The sequence below is a fragment of the Jaculus jaculus genome, chromosome 2 (genome assembly GCF_020740685.1).
Source record: "Jaculus jaculus isolate mJacJac1 chromosome 2, mJacJac1.mat.Y.cur, whole genome shotgun sequence".
NCBI classification, from domain to species: domain Eukaryota; kingdom Metazoa; phylum Chordata; class Mammalia; order Rodentia; family Dipodidae; genus Jaculus; species Jaculus jaculus.
This window is the reverse complement of record NC_059103.1, coordinates 557475-574516: the sequence shown is the minus strand read 5'-3', so window position 1 is coordinate 574516 and position 17042 is coordinate 557475. Positions and strand designations below refer to the sequence as shown.

The 17042-nt window shown below is 49.5% G+C and overlaps 1 protein-coding gene across 5 annotated transcripts in view; it reads right to left on the bottom strand.

Annotated features, from left to right (window-relative positions):
• Nucleotides 1–1076: 1076 nt before the first annotated feature.
• Smurf1 (SMAD specific E3 ubiquitin protein ligase 1) overlaps nucleotides 1077–17042 on the bottom strand; it is a 129003-nt gene continuing 113037 nt past the window's right edge. For 2 of the 5 annotated variants that reach the window (XM_045143437.1, XM_045143439.1), the window contains 7 exons: nucleotides 14364–14478; nucleotides 13016–13194; nucleotides 11729–11866; nucleotides 9303–9423; nucleotides 7961–8162; nucleotides 6358–6442; nucleotides 1077–4249 (listed from right to left, as the gene is read on the bottom strand). In XM_045143437.1, the coding sequence (XP_044999372.1) occupies nucleotides 4150–4249; nucleotides 6358–6442; nucleotides 7961–8162; nucleotides 9303–9423; nucleotides 11729–11866; nucleotides 13016–13194; nucleotides 14364–14478 (940 nt within the window). In that variant the 3' untranslated portion in view covers nucleotides 1077–4149. The remainder of the gene's footprint in view (nucleotides 4250–6357; nucleotides 6443–7960; nucleotides 8163–9302; nucleotides 9424–11728; nucleotides 11867–13015; nucleotides 13195–14363; nucleotides 14479–17042) is intronic. The other 3 variants (XM_045143438.1, XM_045143440.1, XM_045143441.1) reach the window with 2 other exon arrangements.

The window sequence follows — 17042 nt, the reverse complement described above, 5'->3', positions numbered from 1 at the left end:
TCTACAAATGACCAGAGCCCGTAGAAAACTTAAAGAATACAGATATAGCTCAGTGGTTAAAGACGCTTTCTTGCAAAGTCTGATGGCCTGACTTCAAGCCTCCAGTATCCACAAAGTGGCACATGTGTCTGGAGTTCATTTGTAGCGGCAGGAGGCCCTATAGTATACAACTATACTCACCCTTCAAACAAAAATATTTAAAAAAATAATAAAGGCCCCTTGAGAAAGCTACCAGTGCAGGTAGATTCGCCAAGTTGCAGGGTCAGTGCAGGGATGCAGCTGTACCTGCGGGCAGGGCCACGCTGGAGCCTGGGAAGTGGCAACAGCAGTGTCCAGAAGAAACCTACAGGTAAACCTGACCACAAAGACAAGGCCTGGCCACCCGCTGGGTAAAGAAGTCCCATACGTATGTGGACAGAGCCCATGTCCGTGGCTGGAAGACTGAAGTGAGGAGTGGTGAAGAGTCAGCATACCTGCATGCAGGCTGGCCTTTTCCCAGCAGCAGAGCAGACGTGTGTGCGCAGCCTGCCATATGCCTGAGCTGCAGGCCACGGGCGCCCTTGGGTCCAAGGCAGTTGGAGGCAGAATTCCTTCAGCTGTGAATGCCACCGAACTTGCCAGAGATTGAACCAACATAGAATTATGTCTATTTTATCACAATAAGGGAATATAGAGCCAGGTGTGGTGGCACATGCCTTTAATCCCAGCACTCGGGAAGCAGAGGTAGGAGGAACACCAAGTTCAAGGCCACCCTGAGACTATATAGTGAGTTCTAGGTCAGCCTGAGCTAGAGTGAGACCCTATCTTGAAAAAAATATAGAGGGGTGGGGGTAAGAAACCCACAAAAGCCCAAACCAGTAATTCTGAGCAGTGTGCAAAGTTAACCAGTTCTAAACTCTAATATCACTTTTTTTTTTGACTAGCACATTTTTCATTAGGATTTTTTTCTACAGGTTTCCATTTATTTGGCCTTTTTCCCCAGAAGGCCATCCCAAGTATTTCTGACCACTGACTTTCTTCCCTGTGACTCTAAGTAAACTGGACTCTCACTTGCACAGTGAAGTAAGTCAGAGATGCCAAGGGTACAGTCGTGAGTTTATTGCATATGTAACAAAATGAACCTGACCTCCCGGGTCCAGCCTGCTGCACAATCACTGTTTTGTGTTTCCAGCTGGTTCCATGACCACATTAAATAGAACTAGTATTTCTTTAAATACTTTGATTTTTGACATAAAACAGAACATTAGTGTACAACTGTCACAAAAATAAATCAGCAATAAAAACAGTGGGGAGGATAACAAGAATAGCAGCAGTACTTAAAAACAAGACATTACAAAATAAATTAAATACATTATAAAGTGGTTGAGAAACAAAAATAAAGAGTTTTAAAAACCCATACTATGTTTTGGGAAGGCTGCTGTGCGGCGCACGCTGGCTGCAGCTGGGTGGGGCAGGGCATGTTCTCTGCAGAAGGCTGTTCCAGACATCTGAGTGGAGGCCCAGGTCTTCTGAATTTGGACCACGTGGCTGAGCCAGCTTGGGGGGACACCCTCTCTAGTGGCAGATTCTTACAAAACCAAGTGTGCTTTTCCTGCTGAGCCCCGCACCCTTCCTCCCAAGGCGCTGCAGAGGGCGGTTTGCTACATCCCTGAGTGTCGGCTGTGGCCGCTGCTGAGGGCCAGCCTGGAAAGCTAGGCCCTGAAGCATCTGGGCGAAGAGGGACAGTGGGTCACCTGGGCCCCTGGGGAAGAGTGACAAACAAGAATGTGAAGGGGCTTCACGTGGACTCCCAGTGGGGCAACCAGGAGCTTTGCTGTGGGCCTGCCACGCCATGTCCTTTGGGGTGGTAGACAAGGTTCCAAAAGTGCAACGCCACAGATGGGGCTGCGCACAAAGCAGACGAAGTGGGGAGTCTGGTACGCATGGCTGGTGGCAGCGCCACAGGGCAAACCCATGCGCAAGTGCAAGCAGAAAAGCCAGAGGTCACGGCAGGACAGAATGCGTATGTGTGTGTGTCTGCTGACCCAGCCTGTGGGCCCGGGCCCCAAACTCTGAACCGTGTGAGGGACACCTGACAAAGAGGAATGGGGCCGGGGTACAGCTTCTGAGGATCCTTCTCCACTGCTCCCAGCAGCAGGAAGATAGTGTGCAAGGCACGAGACGCAACGCTCCTGCTGCGAGTCTTCCAGCACGAAACCCTGGTTGCCTTCATCAATGCAGGTTTGGGTATGTCACCAGGACATCAGCAGGGCTTCCAACCTCAAGAAGGAGGGGGCATCACTGCGGAGTCTGGCCACCTCCCCCAGATTGGACTCAGGGAACAGGGTAGGCCTCTCTGGGGCCTGGAGTTCATTTCCTCATATTTCACGAGGCAGATGGCAGGGGAAGAGAGGGGGAGTCACAGGGAGCCAGTTTCTAGAACACCCTATGAAGCATCAAGGTGAACAAGATGTGTGAGAAGCCCTGTGGGCCAAGGCAGAAAACTGAAAGAGTAATAAGGCCCCACGTTGGCCACCACTTCAACATGCTCCTGGAGCAAGGCCAAACTGGCACCCTCTTGTCCCTGCACCTCAGGGTGCAGCTGAAACCCTCACCCATGAGCCCACTGGCTACGGAACTGGGTAACCTCCTGGGTCAGTGGTGGGCTCTGTGACTAAGAACCCAGCCTCCCTGGCTCACATCACCAGCCGCTTGCTTCCAGGGCAAGTCAAAGAACCACAGCGGACGTGGGAGGGAAGGTGTTCCGCATCCCTCCAGCCCAAGGCTAAAACACAAAGACACAGACACAGGTCATCGCACAGGGCTTCCCAGTCACCTCAGGCACAGCTGGAGCCCAGGGCACAACTTGAACTTCAACAGCGGTGAAATGTCTTATTAATGAATTACCCTGTTTGTGCCCTCACCACAAACTAAAACGACAAAACCATATGGGAAAACTGGTTGCCACTGCTGTCTTCCACAGAAGTTTAGCTGTCTGACATCCAGCCACTCTGTAAAATCAAACACTGTTGGAACTTTTGTGCAAATTGGAAATGCTGTTCGAAATGTGACGTGTAGGCTGGATTTGGCCTCGTCCTCATATGGAGACATCTGGGCAAGCAAATCAAATAGCACTGTTACCGTCACCATTGCCACAGGGGGAGAGGACCACTTAGTGGGGAGAGTGAAGTCCCCACTCTTGTCACAGGTTGCATCACCCCAGGAAGCTGGTCAGTGAGGCCATCAGCACTCTCCCCTCTCAGCTGTCCGCACTGCCAGCAGCTATGGTAACAGGATAGTTAGTTTAGCTCTCAGCATTAACACATAAAAGTCTGTTAACATGTCAAGAGACACAGTCGATCCTCCAGGTATGACGCGGCACAGGAGTCCACGCAGGACTGACTGACGGGATCTGAGGCTGGTTTTTGGTCTGTTCTTTACTAAGCTCCATGACGCCATGTTTTCACCAGAAAGAATTTCAAACTGGATAGAAATGCAGCAAAAGAGACTCTTAAAGGAAAGATTTTTTTTTTTTTTTTCTGTGCAAAACCATTTTTCAGCCAGGCTACCCTGAAAAGAAACACCCTGGGCCTCCAGAGGCCGCTGCTCCACTACTACCCCCTCGCATGGGGGCAACGCGGCTTGACGGGAGCTTCCTGCCGTGGCAGGATTCCAGTGAGCATAGACTGTACAGTTATTTTTCAGTTAGAAATCATGTGCTGCCCAGAATGGGCTGCCTGGACACGCAATTAGGAATCTGAGCTCTGGTAAGCTGCTGCGCTGGGACAGGACCGGAGGCTGTGCCCAGAGGGACGAGCTGGTATGGTGACCGTGCAGACCCTCAGGGCCCGGGTGGCCCTTACTGCGGGTTGGTGCTCCAAGAGCCAGCACAGCTTTTCCGCCAGTGATGGAGGCCGAGGGCAAAACCTGGCTGTGTTTTATTGGATGGGCAATGGTGGGGGTGAGAGAACTATAATAAACGGGATAAATGGGTGGGAGCCACCTACAAAAGTCCCCCGGCCTGCCCACCCCCGACGAGGAGGGAGGCAAGCCTTTTCCCTCGGGTTATCCGGAGTCCCAGGCCTCAGCCTGCTTTGCGGAAGGCGCGCAGATGCCGTATGCTTTGGGTCTGGTGGCTGTGAGTGAGATTCTGCTACCATGGGCTGTTCCTCACTCCACGGCAAAGCCACAGGTCTCCTCCACCGCCGTCAGCAGCTTCTCATAGAGCTTCTCATAGGATTCATAGGGCGGGATGTCGATCCGGTTAAAGCTGGAAAAAGACAAAGAACCAGGAGTCACTGCTGGGGTTGGAGAAAGACTAGCCGTCAGAAACACTGCAGCTAAAAAACAGGCAAGGGACAGCTGGCAGGGCAGGGAGGGTGTGGGTGGCATCTTATTGCAGTTAGGAGGAACTATGGCGAGTTCTACATACAAACACTTTTCCCACAGCAAACTCTGAAGACCTTCAAAATATACCAAAGCTCTAGTGCTACAGGAGGACAAACCTCTCACTGTGAGTCTTTTCGATCATGAGAGTAAGTCTCTCCACAGCAGGACACTCTGCACTACCATTGGCAGGGCCCTCCTAACTGGAACTGACCTGCCCAGTGGGGCGGTCAGAGAAACTGGCTGCTGACTATAGGAGCCCCGATAATCACAAAACATGTTATAACATGTTGAATCTCGAACACTAAACTTCTGATTCAGTATTCCCACAGAGAAATGCATTTCATTTCAAGTATTTGTACAAAGAAAAAGACATCTTTTGGAAGTTATTATCTCATAATGTATGAAAACCACAGAGCCAGGCGTGGTGGCGCACGCCTTTAATCTCAGCACTTGGAGGCAGAGGTAGGAGGATTGCCATGAGTTCAAAGCCACCCTGAGACTACATAGTGAATTCCAGGTCAGGATGAGCTACAGTGAGAGCCTACCTCGAAAAACAAAACAAAACAAAAATCCCAGAGAATATAGAATGGCCTATGCACTACTAATACTAAGCCATCAGGGATAGGTCCTCCCCCCCCCCCCAAGGTAGTGTCTCACTGTAACCCAGGCTGAGCTGGAATTCACTATGGAGTCTCAGGGTGGCCTCGAACTCATGGAGATCCTCCTACCTCTGCCTCCCCAGTGCTGGGATTAAAGGTGCGTACCACCACGCCCGGCTATCATCAGGGATAGTTTTGTCAGGAAGGAATTAGGTTAAATGCCACATTGTACATCAAGTGCTACACACACTACGGGAGGATAGAAGCCTTATGGAGGAGCACAGTGCCATGTTAAAGTGGCACATTCATTCCTGTATGCAACATGTGCCATAGCTATACTGGGGTATGACTCCAGGTCTTACATGTCCGGTGAACATCTACACGAGCCTGTTTCATAGATGTGAAAACCCAAGGAAGAATATATTTAAGGCGAGGCTCGCAATATAGCTCAATGGGTAGAGTGCTTGCCCTGGCACATGTGAGGTCCTGCGTTTGATCTCCAGCACTGCATAAACCAGGCGTAGTAACACACACTTGTAATCCCAATACTCAGGAGGTGGAGGCCAGAGAATCAGGAGTTTAAAACCATCTTCATCTCCATAGAAAGCGTGAGCCATCCTAGCTACTGAATATCACTAGTCCTAGACCCCCATCATTAGAGGGTATTATAGGCAGCATCTGAATCTACAACCCTAGGGTCTGTCGTGTTACGTAGCATCTTAGCAACCTTGGAAACTGGTCTCCTGAAGGAAAGATAATGGCTTAAAGACAGAATGTATGTCTTAAATCACAAGGAGATAATCCACTTTGGATATTAACTTTTACATTAAAATTCAGGAAGAATTTTTTTTCGAGGTAGGGTCTCACTCTAGCTCAGGCTGACCTGGAATTCACTATGTAGTCTCAGGGTGGCCTCAAACTCACAGTGATCCTCCTACCTCTGTCTCCCGAGTGCTGGGATTAAAGGTGTGTGCCACCACACCCGGCAACAAACGAATATTTTCTAATACACAAGTGGTATCTGTCATACATAATGCTTTAAGAAGGAAAATGTGAATCCAGACATATTAAACTGGGGGGAAACCAGTAAGTCCAAACTAACCACCACCTTCCTTTCTGACAGGTGCATGTGTACACATATCCATGCACCAGGTACATGCTCCAGCCCTGTGGACGTGGAGGCCACGAACCTACAGAGCAACAGCCATGGGTATCTGACTCCTTGGGTCACAACTCAGTCACTTTCATGACAGCGTCTGGTGGCTCACACTAGTACTATAGGGCCCCTGAACAAGAACTTGTCCCATTTGACCCCAGAGAGTGGGCCAAGGCTCTGCGCCCAACCCTCCGGAATCCTACCCCTCGGGGTACCTCACTCAGGACAGCTTACCAGGTATGTGCCTTGGGCAGGTTGTCCGTGTTGGCATCTATCAGGTGGATGGTGAAGAGCCGGGGCCCTGCCGCGCCTGTAGAGCCTTACAAGACAACATTCTAGTTAATGCACTTTGGACACAGCCCCGGAGCACCTGGCACACGGCTCCAAGGGGTGCAGCCCATCCCAGCACGTTAGCCATCCTGCCTCAGGATCATGCAGCCACCTAGCAGCATGAGCTTGGGCCCATTTTTAGGAGATGCTTGGTGTGGCTACCAAGGGATGAAAGTGGTTCATTTCTGAATGCCCAGGGGCAAAGCAAAGGCTGCGGAGGCCCGCAGCGCACACGGTGCATGCTCCTGTGGGGCGGCGGACAGGAAGATTTTTTTTTTTTTTTTTTTTTTTTTTTCCCGAGGTAGGGTCTCACTCTAGCTCAGGCTGACCTGGAATTCACTGTATCATCTCAGGGTGGCCTCAAACTCATATTGATCCTCCTACCTCTGCCTCCCGAGTGCTGGGATTAAAGGCGTGCACCACCATGCCCAGCCAAGGAAGATGGGTTTTTGTCTCCACACTTTGGAAGAAAGGACACACCATCCACAGGACCTTTCGAGCTGCTTCCTGACCCCACGGCAGCATCAGTCACAGCTACTGCCACTAAGACCAACCTCGGGCAAGCCACCTGCTACTGAAGCCCTGGGCCACTAGAAGGAGACAGGGAGCTCCCCAATCTCTGGTGCTGTTGTGTGTTTTTGAGCCAGGAAAAGGCTGGCAGTGCCACAAGTAGCAGCACTCAGGTGGGAAGAAGGGTTAGTCAGCAAGAATGCCATCTCTCTCTCTAGCCAGGCGTGGTGGCGCACGCCTTTAATCCCAGCACTCGGGAGGCAGAGGTAGGAGGATCGCCGTGAGTTTGAGGCCACCCTGAGACTCCATAGTGAATTCCAGGTCAGCCTGGGCTAAAGTAAAACCTTACCTCGAAAAACCAAAAAAAAAAAAAAAAAAAAAGAAAGAAAGAATGCCATCTCTCATGGAAGAAAGTGGGACCATAGGGTTACTGAGTGGGTCTAAGGTCCCAAAATCTAGACTCCTACCCTGGCTTACCACTTAACATTTCACCATGCTTAGCTTAACTTGTGGGGCAGGGAATAGAAAGTGGGTTTTACTTGTTACTGTGCACTGGGAACAGCAAGTGTGGCACAGTGTATTCTCTAAGTGTTGAGAGAGGCACCAAGAGTGGTTTTGTGAATGAACATGTGACCCCCATGCTGGGTATGCAGAAGACCCCAGAACCCAGGCTGCTTGGGAGCACCCTGTCACTCTTCCAAACCGCCCATGATAGAGGGCATTAGGCTGACTGTCCAAGGGGCAGCAAGTACCACCCTATGGAGCAACAGCCCCATAAACTGGCCTTGTGTCCCACCAGACCATCATTCCAGCACTTCTGGCTTTTTAAAAACAAGAGGACCAAAGTGGCTCCATGGTCTTTGCCCAGTGGGGCCCCTACAACTTTCCTGGTATACACCTCCCTAGTGCTGACACGCATTGTGAGAATCTTTCACACCTAACAACCCCCGTGTCCCAGTTTCTCCTCATGGAATGCCCCTGCCTCCACGTCAGTCACCTTGCAGGGCCTTGAAGCCTTGGAGAGGGACGCGTGTGGATCCCGTCACGAACTGCAGAAGCCTGGCCCTCCTCTCTTCGTCAAAGGTCTCCACTGCCTGCCAGAACCACCTGACGATGTTGCTATCAGCCACACAATGCTTTAGCCGCGTGTTTGACTTCCAGTCGTTGAGGTCTATCTTATCCAGACCACCTATTATCAGCTGGGAAGGGCACCAGGGTGTTACTCCAAACTATATAAGCTACTGCCTAATACTAGGAGGAATTAAAAATGGGGTCCCAAAGTGAAGAAGCTTTTGTGTTCAATAAACCACATGTGTCAGACGTGATCAAAGAAGGCCTACGAGGGGCCTGAAGCACAATGCTTCCACTTTCCGCCACATCTGGGCTCCGAGGACTGTGGTACACTGTCTCAGAACCACATGGATAGTTTTTCCCTGCACTGGGGAGCAGTGAAATCCCAAAAGCCAACAAGAAAGACTGAAGAGACCCACAATGTCTTCTTCAGGACAGACAAAGGGCCATGGAGGGCCTATCTGAAGGGGAGAGAATGTGAAAGGTTCAGGGTGAGGGCATGGTCGGCATGTTCCCCACTTGTTTGCAGAGCTGGGGAAACAGCTCAGTGGTTGAGTGTTTGTGGCTTCGGCATGAGGGCCTCAGTCTGATTCTTCTGAATCCTCACAAACAACAGGGTGGCATCACACATGTCTGTGGTCCCAGCAGGGTGAGGGTGGGGTGCAGAGACCTGAGACTGCTGGGGGTGGCTGACAGGAAGGTTAAAGGAGATGCCCCATCTCAAGGATGTATGTGGATGAACCATAGAGAAGGCCCTCCACAGTCTTGCTCCATACCACACATCCTGCACCACATACACACGTGCCAAAAAAACCCAGCCAACCAACATCGCAAAGCTCTGCTGCCTCACGAGGGGCAGAAAGGCTGTGAGACGATCTGGAAGGCTTGGGCCGCTTGGCACGAGGCAGAGACAGGCAAGGGATGAATGAGTTACTTAGTGTCATCACAGATGACAACACTGCACTTGGTCTGTGACTAGCCAGAATGAAAAGCACGAAGTTGACACCATGGGAGGCCTGGAACGGATGTGCGCATAGGCAAGGGCCATGGAATCTCCGAGCGAGAGTTCCCAGGAACCCAAGGAATGGGCACCTTAAACCATTTCATTAGACTCACTGCTGCCAAAGGAACACCTTGGCATGTGACAAGCCAGCACAGATGTCCTCAGCTCCCCTCCTTGCCCAATTCTTCACAGAGGGGCCACCAGCCTCACTCCTCATCAGCAAGCTGCCCATGGGCTCTGGGCTGCCACTGTGCCTGGCACGTACCTCTAGTTCCTTCTGGTCGAAGGGCTTCAGTAAGTGTTGGGGAATGAGTTCATTAAACCCTTTCTGAAGCGCTAAGAACTGAGCTTCAATTCCTCTCATAAACCTCCAGTTTACATACAACCTGGAAGAAAGACCCACATGTTGGAGGCAGCAGTGCATGAGCCATGGAAACACTGTTCCCCTGCTCTCTGAGCAGCGGGCTTGGGGTGACAGCACTCCGTGAGAATGCACAGATGCATGGCCTGCTCTGCCCCATTTGAGAGAGAAAAAAACACTGTTAGTAACGCCTAGCCTGCCAGCCTGCCTTTTTTTTGGAGGGGGGGATAGGTGGGGGTGTTTCAAGGTAGGGTCTCACTCAAGCCCAGGCTGACCAGGAATTCACTCTGTAGTCTCAGGGTAATCCTGAACTCATGGCGATCCTCCTACCTCTGCCTCCCAAGTGCTGGGATTAAAGGTGCTAATTTTTTTTTTTTTTTTTTTTTGAGACAAGGTATTTCATTGAACTTGATAGTTCACAAATTTGGCAAGACTAGCTAGCCACAAGTCCCAAGGATCTACCTTCCAAGCACAGAGACTACAGGTGTGTGCTTCCATGCCCACAAGTTTATGTGTGCTCTAGGGAGTTAAATGCCACATGCTGGTGTGACAAGCACTTTGCCCAATGAACCATCTCTCCAGCATTCCTTTCCCCCTTTTTTTCTTTGTCCAAGGTAGGGTCTCACTCTAGCCCAGGCTGACCTGGAATTCACTATGAAGTCTCAGACTGGCCTTGAACTCATGGTGATCCTCCTCCCTCTGCCTCCCCAGGGCTGGGACTAAGGGAGGGCACCACCACACCCGACCCCTCCTCTTTTGTGAGACAGGGGGTCTCTGGAAGCCCAGGCACAGGCAGTGTAGCCAAGGATAACCTTCAGCTGATCCTCCTGCTTCCTCCTTCTGAGCACTGGAATTAAAAGTGCACCATCACACCTGGCTTTTGCCTTGTTTTTGTTGTCATTTTAATTGTTTAACTTTTCTTTCTGGTGAAAGGGTCTCACTGGGTAATCCCTGCTGGCCTGGAATGAGCTTCTCCTGCCTAAGCCACCCAAATGTTGAGATCACAGATACACTGTGTCCAGCTGTACCACCCCTTAATACCAAGGTAAAAATGAGCCAGTCCAGGGATGGAGAAATGGCTCAGTGGTTAAAGGCACTTGCTGGGCTGGAGAGATGGCTCAGTGGTTAAGCACTTGCCTGTGAAGCCTAAGGACCCCAGTTCAAGGCTCCATTCCCCAGGACCCACGTTAGCCAGATGCACAAGGGGGCGCACATGTCTGGAGTTCATTTGCAGTGGCTGGAAGCCCTGGTGTGCTCACTGTCCTCTCTCTCTCTCTGCCTCTTTCTCTCTCTGTTGCTCTCAAATAAAAAAATAAAAATAAACAAAAAAATTTAAAAATAAAAAATAAAAGCACTTGCTGCAAAGCCTGATGGCCCGGGTTCAATTCCCTAGTACCTATGTAAAGCCAGATGCACAAAGCAGTGCACACGTTTGGAGTTCATTTGCACTGGAAGGAGGCTCTGGCGCACCCAGTCTCCTCTCTCTCTCTCTGCTTGCAAATAAATAAAAATATTTTACAGGGCTGGAGAGATGGCTTAGCAGTTAAGGCATTTGTCTGCAAAGCCAAAGGACCCAGGTTCAATCCTCCAGGACCCACGTAAGCCAGATGCACAAGGGGACACATGCGTCTGGAGCTAGTCTGTAGGGGCTGGAGGCCCTGGCATGCCTATTCTCTCTCTCTCTCAAATAAATTAATAAAAATAACATGAAAACAAATTTTTATGGGGCTGGAGAGATGGCTTAGCAGTTAAGGTGTTTGCAAAGCCAAAGGAACCAGGTTCAATTCCCCAGGACCCACATTAGCTAGATGCACAAGGGGGCACATGTCTGGTATTTGTTTGCAGTGGCTGGAGGCCCTGGCCCGCCCATTCTGTCTCTTTCTCTGTCAAATAAATAAATAAAAATAAATAAAAACTAAAAATACTATTTTACAAATAAAATAAACCAGCCCAGCCATTGATTCTCTGCTACAATTCTCCCAGGGTGTAAGCTGGCTGCTAGAACAAGTGCCAGGTTAGAAGTGTGTCTGCAAGTGCGTGTGACAAGTCTTTCTGTCAGTGCCACACATTCACACCTCTCAATTTCTAGTGCAAGTTCCTGAGGGTGCCTCCCACGAGGTGAAAACAGGACACGACTCGGCTTCCTGGGAGCAGGAGCACAGAACCGTTTGGTCACTACTGTCCCTTGCCAACTCTGTACCCAGAATGGCGCAGTCATGAGGAGTCTCTACAATAATCTGACCGTGTTCAGGCCCAGGCATATGCAGGGTATTCTCAGCAACCTGCTGCCCCCGCCCCAGACAACCATCAAGGTCAGTGCTGTGCATTACCGGACATATTCCTTCTTGTTCTCTTCTGTGACGGGCACATTTCTACCATTGGGTTTCAGTTCATGCTGAAGAATCCGCCCAAAAGCATTGTGTTCCACACAGAAGGTGTGGTCCAGCACTGGGGTGATGTCATTCTCTCTGTGGACATGAAGAGAGGCAGGTGCCAGTTAGCCTGTGCCACCTTAGCAGTGAAGGGACACTAGAGGGGGCAATTGGCAGAAAGGGACAATGGGAGGGAGCCTTGGGCTGAGGAGATTAAGAGCTTTAAAGAACTGTGGTGGAACGAGCCAGCAGACACAACTATGGCTCTGTCCCTGAACCAGACTTTCTCATTTATTGGGGGAGGCAGAGGGCGGGGGGGGGGGGGGAGTGAGAGGGCAGGTCATTCTGCCATTTTGTGGGTCCAAAAGACACGTGATCTAATGGCTTTGTAAGCTGAGCCTGGGAGTGGAGGGAGAGGTCCTTGAAGAGAAGGTGTTCAATCAAAAAAGCACTTGAAAGTCAAAACTGGCTCTTTGATCTGCTCTACTTCTTGCCAGACAGGGAGAGTGGCCAATTAACCACAGGATGAAGCCTCAACTCGCTGCTTTAAAGACAGAGCAGAGGAAACAGGACAAAACCTGACTCCATCCCATGCAATGCTCCTGTCTTGCTGGGTTCTGGGTCTTTCCACAAGGGCTCACTGTACCCACAGTTCATTGTGCCCATGCCTGATGCTCTGAAAAGTTTAGGATAACGCAGAGTGAAGGGAACTAAACATCAATTTTGTTTTGATATTTTCTCAGCTTCTCTAAGATTTACCTGCCACACTGTGTGGGGATATGCACACACACACACACCAGGTTGGGAAGATTACTGGTATAATAAGACCTTAGTAATAAAACTTTAATAATTCAAGGAAACAACACAAGAAATTAGCAGAACATCACAAAGAAAACAAGTCAATGAAGTAATGGTAAATCTGCTGCTTTGTGATTGGAATAAAAATGGCTTTTGTTGCCAGGGTTGATTGAATCCCAGCACTTTAATCCCAGCACTTGGGAGGCAGAAGCAGAAGGATCACTGTAAAATCGTGGCCACCCTGAGACTAATACCAGGTCAGCCTGGGCTACAGTGAGACCTTACCTCAAAAAAAAAAAAAAAAAAAAAAAAAAAAAAAAGATCAAAACAAAACAAATAGCTTTTGTTGTTTAGTTTTTCTTGTTTTCTTGTTTCTTTCCCCAGAACATGCACACTTACAAGTGCACACATTACCAACATAGCTCTGACTGTGAGGCTTATACTTACAAAATCCACACCAGGCTCTTGTGTAGTTCTGGGTCCACTGACTCCAGGTCTGACAACTGGATGGGTTTCCCCAGAAGCTGCTTGTAGAAGGGAACTGTGAAACCCCCATTTATGTAGTGTCCATGGAACACAGCCAAACCCATGATCCGACCCACAAAGTGGAAATACGACAGATGATCCTGTAGAGGGCGCCAGAGAACACCGAGTCGTTAAGGAGATGCCCAGCCACTGTAGGAATCCCTTCTTCCTTGTCTTCCTGAGAGGCTGGGAGACAGCCCAGCAGTGGTGATTCGATTGCTCAAGGGTCCCTCACTCACCGCCACGTGGAATGAGGCTGTTTAGGCCACTGAAGTTTATAGTGTCTTTAGTATGGATGAACAGGACATTTTTTGGTTTGTTCATTTTATTTTGTTGTTGTTGTTGCTTTTGTTTTGAGACAGGCTGCTCTGGAATTCATGGTCCCCCTGCCTCTTCCTTCACAGTGCTGGGATTACAGGTGTGCCACTGCACCCAGCTCCAACACTTATCTGACAGGCATATATGCACTATTTCTTCTTTGGAACTGCTACATATAACTTGCAGGGGGGTCCAGTGAAAAATGAAAATGGGGAGACCCTACTTCAACAGAGCAGAGAGCCGCCCTGCAGGGAGCACTGTACAGGCCAGAGAGCCGCCCTGCTGGGCCCTCCCTCATCCGCCTCCAAGGCCACCCAGCCCACAGGAAGGGAGAACCACGAATGAATGCCTAATGTGGTTAGCACGCAACAAGCCAAGCAAAAAGCAACCACTCTACATCCAGAGCCATTCTGCTCTTTACCTAGGGAGCCCCACATTCCACTTTCAGGCTTGAACTAAAATCACCTCAGAAAAGTAGTCAGCATGTCATTCCCACGATGGTTAAAAGTCGGTTGACATTTGCGTACCCCAGTAGAGCTGGTCCTGAGATGCTGCGTGTGCCCATGGGCCCTTAGGGGCTGCACCCAACCTCAGGCTTGCCTCTAATACCACATGTGGAATGTCCACATAGGTGGCTAAAAGTGCCAATTATGGAATCATTCTAATTTTGCTTGGAATGAGGAAGGATTTGGTAACCCACTTCTCAGAATGACACCAGATGATACCAAGACCACTAAGCCAGCACTCCCCCAAAGGGAGCCAGCACACCACCCAGGAACAGATTGGACTCACGGTGCTTCCTAGCAGAGAGCGTGCCCTTGGGTCCCTGATGAAATCACCTTTGGCACCTCAACTCTCATTCCACCTCCCATCCCACGAGCACACCAAGAGCTGCCTGAAAAGACACCCTAACCCTAACCCCAACCTCGGGCTCCTTGTTTGTTATACTTACAGGGTTGATTGAAGAATCTGGGTTGATTTGCAACATGTAAATGTTGTCCGTGGAATACTGGAAGAGTCCATAATATGGGTTCAACATTTCATGGCACAACAAATAAAGCCACTCCCTAGGAACAACAACACAGCTCACATGGGCTAATGTTTCTGGTTTCAGCTCTGAACAAAAGAGTTGGTTGGAGAGGCCCAGAAGGCCAGAGGAAGTGAAATGAGATGACAGCCAGGACACTTGCTGAAAGGTGCCAGGTGCCCAGACTGGTGAAACAAACTCAGAAGCACCCCCATGAATGCCAGTTGTTAATCCTCGACCGCCAGGCCAGCAACACAGCTGTAGCTGACAAGTCCGCGGCACCTGAGACAGCTTTCTTTTAGCAGTGCACTGTCCACGCTCCCACCCTTAGGTGGGCCTGGCTGGTGGCGCTGGTGCGGCGGCCTTGTGCACGTGCAGCGAGGCCAGTGGTAACAGCCTGCACGACTGGATTCTGGGGCTTGTTCATGGTTCACTCATTTCTAGTTTTTGAGTTTTCTTTAGTAAATGTTTCTGATAAGGCGAAAATATTTCAAACTCTGGAGAAACAAAAATTATAAATAACTTTTACCCTTTATAATTTCCTGTTGAATTCTTCAATTTTACCGTAAGCATTTACTACTTTTGTAAGTTAAAAAGGGGTTGAATCTCAGACATGTTAGTTCTAAAAGCTTTATAGATCTGGCAGGAACACGTTATATTATTTTCTGAATTCCATTAGTGTTTCAATCATTTTATTCTTTAAAAACTCCCAAATCAAAATCGGACAAAAAGCTGGGCGTGGTGGTGCACGCCTTTAATCCCAATACTCAGGAGGCCACGGTATGAGGATCATGATGAGCTCAAGATTGGCCTGAGATTAACAGTGAATTCCAGGTCAGCCTGGGCTAGAGTGATACCCTACCTTGAGAAACAAAACAAAACAAACAACAAAAAAAATTTTAGGAGGCAAACAAACACCTGTAGCAGGTCTATGAACAGACAGATTAGATTCCCTTACTCAAAAGCTTCTGGATGGATAAACCTCATTATCATAGCAGCCTCAGATTTTACTCTGGAATTCTTTACTTGTCCAAACAGAAATGAGACAGGTTAGTGAAGGATAAGCACAAATAAAAATGATCTGTCTGAGTCGGGTGTGATGGCGCATGCCTTTAATCCCAGCACTCGGGAGGCAGAGGTAGGAGGATCACCTTGAGTTCAAGGCCAACCTGAGACTACATAGTGAATTCCAGGTCAGCCTGGGCTAGAGCAAGACCAAGACCCTACCTTGAAAAACAAAAACAAAAACAAACAAAACAACAACAACAAAAAAGATCTGCCTGGGCAAGCTATGAAAATATATATATAAAAGTCAGGTCTGAGCAAACCTCCTGGAGGGGTGAGGCTCTGGCAGTCTGACTCTTAAGATGGGCCCTGCTGCGCTCACCTTCCTTGCATGGCTCTGCATTCATGCTGCTCTATTTGGTTGAGCACACCTCTGCATGAGGCAGGAGGGAGTGGGGGCTGAGCTGTACTGCTCTGCTCACTATGGCACCACTGGCACCCCAAACCCCAACCCTCAGCACCCACTTCCAGCAGAGTCCTGACACTTGGTGGCTAGTGAGGAAACCCAGTTCCTGTGGGAGCGCACCGAGGAGCACGCCTGTGAGAATAGTCACTCACGTGTGAGATGTGCATAGCCAACTCCTGATTGTACATTCAATTTTTTTGCATGTATATGGGTACATGGTCATGTATGTGGAGGCACACACATGTGGGTGTGTGCACAAACATGTGGCGTGTCCTCCTCAGGAGCACCATGCGACTGCTTTGGACAGGGTCTTTCACTGGACTGGTGTGCACTAATTAGGCTGGGCTACTTAGCCAGTGAGCCCCAGAATCCTCCTGTCTTCCCTGCTCCCCATGGGGTCACAGCGGTGCACTTGGCACTTTACATGGTGCTGAGTGTGGAAGTCAGTCCTCAAGTCTGCAAGTGAGCACTTCACTGACTGAGCCACCTTCCCAGGCCCAGTTCATACTGAATGATAGTGGAATTCAATGACTGTTGTCACGATGACTTAGAAAAACAAGTCCAGAGGTTGGAGGGATGGCTCAGCAGTTAAAGGCTCTTGCTTGCACATCTTGCTGACCTGGGGGTTCAATTCCCCAGTACCCATGTAAACCCAGATCTGCACAGTGACACATATATCTGGGCTTCATGCAAGAGGCCCTTGCACACCCATTCTCTTTCTCCTGCCTCCCTCTACCTCTAAAATAAATAAAAATATCTTGTTAAAAAGTACCAGAAACATTCTTTTGAAGTATTATTAGACAAGTTTAGGAACTCTTGCAGGAAGGAAGGAAAAAAGAAAGAGATAAGAAATAAAGACAAATGACATAAAGACCACATGTGCAGTGGGCTGCACTGGGAAGCCCACAGACAGGAGGGAGAGGACTCGGACAGGACCTCATCAGGCAGCAGGGGTTTAAGGAGACAAGTGCACTGGATGCTGTTAAAAAATGAGGAGAAGGAGGGAGAAAAGGAAGAAGGGGAGGTGAGAGGAGGATGTGGAGTAGGAGAGGGCAGGAAGAAGGCAAAGGAAGAAGTTGAGGAGGAGAAAGTAGAAAAGGAAAGGAGGGGGAAGGAAAAGGAGGAGGAAATGG